The 800-nt window shown below is 68.1% G+C and overlaps 1 protein-coding gene across 1 annotated transcript in view; it reads left to right on the forward strand.

Annotated features, from left to right (window-relative positions):
• The first annotated feature begins 548 nt into the window (after positions 1-548).
• Yars2 (tyrosyl-tRNA synthetase 2, mitochondrial) overlaps positions 549-800 on the forward strand; it is an 8,983-nt gene continuing 8,731 nt past the window's right edge. Inside the window, exon 1 of the mRNA XM_013033408.1 lies at positions 549-796. Coding sequence (XP_012888862.1) covers positions 549-796 — 248 coding nt within the window. The remainder of the gene's footprint in view (positions 797-800) is intronic.

Below are 800 nucleotides of genomic sequence, written 5' to 3' on the forward strand. Positions count from 1 at the left end.
TGAAAAAACTCAGAACAGCAACCAGGTCCTGAGCACCGGCGGCACGCGCGCACACACACACACACACGTAAATGGTTTCGGAATTTTAGCTTAGTGTCTGCTATAGCTTGGACGAGGCTGCCACCTCCTGGAACAACCTAAGAGACGCCGAGGGCTGGGGACGGAGTCCTGCCGGGCAACCCCAGCTCCCGGCGTTCACAAGCTCCCTCGGCGACCGTGCCGCTCAGAACCACATCCCCACCATGTTCGGTGCGGGAACGCGCGAAGAGAAGCCAATTGGTTGCAGAGCGCTTCCGAGTTTCACGTGCTGGACTGCCCCGCACCACAGCCGGAAGTGGCGCCCTGGGGCACCGGGACCTTCCGGACCGGCGAGGCGGGGCCACCCCCGAGAGTCCAACCGCGGGAGACAGCCTACAGCGGAAGTGCCGACTGCGCAAGCTCCGCCCCTCGGCTAACACGCGCGGAGAGATGCGGAAGTACGAAAGGGCGCGGTTAGGGAGGAGCCGGGTCTCCGACGACCCAGCATCCCCCGGCGCGCTGCTGCCAAGATGGCGGCGCCCGTGTGGCGGCGCCTGTCTCGGGGCCGGTGGTGGTCCGCCGCCCCGGGCCGGCGTGCGGCGCACTCGGGCAGGCAGGGATTCCTGGCGGCGCAGAAGAGCCGGGGCCTCTTCAAGGAGTTCTTCCCGGAGCGGGGCACGCGGGTGGAGCTCAGCGAGCTCTTCGCGGCGGGCGGCCCTCCGCAGACCGTGTACTGCGGCTTCGACCCCACGGCGGACTCGCTGCACGTGGGGCACCTGCTG

This window comes from Dipodomys ordii, unplaced genomic scaffold (genome assembly GCF_000151885.1).
Source record: "Dipodomys ordii isolate 6190 unplaced genomic scaffold, Dord_2.0 Scaffold167, whole genome shotgun sequence".
In the NCBI taxonomy this organism is placed as follows: Eukaryota; Metazoa; Chordata; class Mammalia; order Rodentia; family Heteromyidae; genus Dipodomys; species Dipodomys ordii.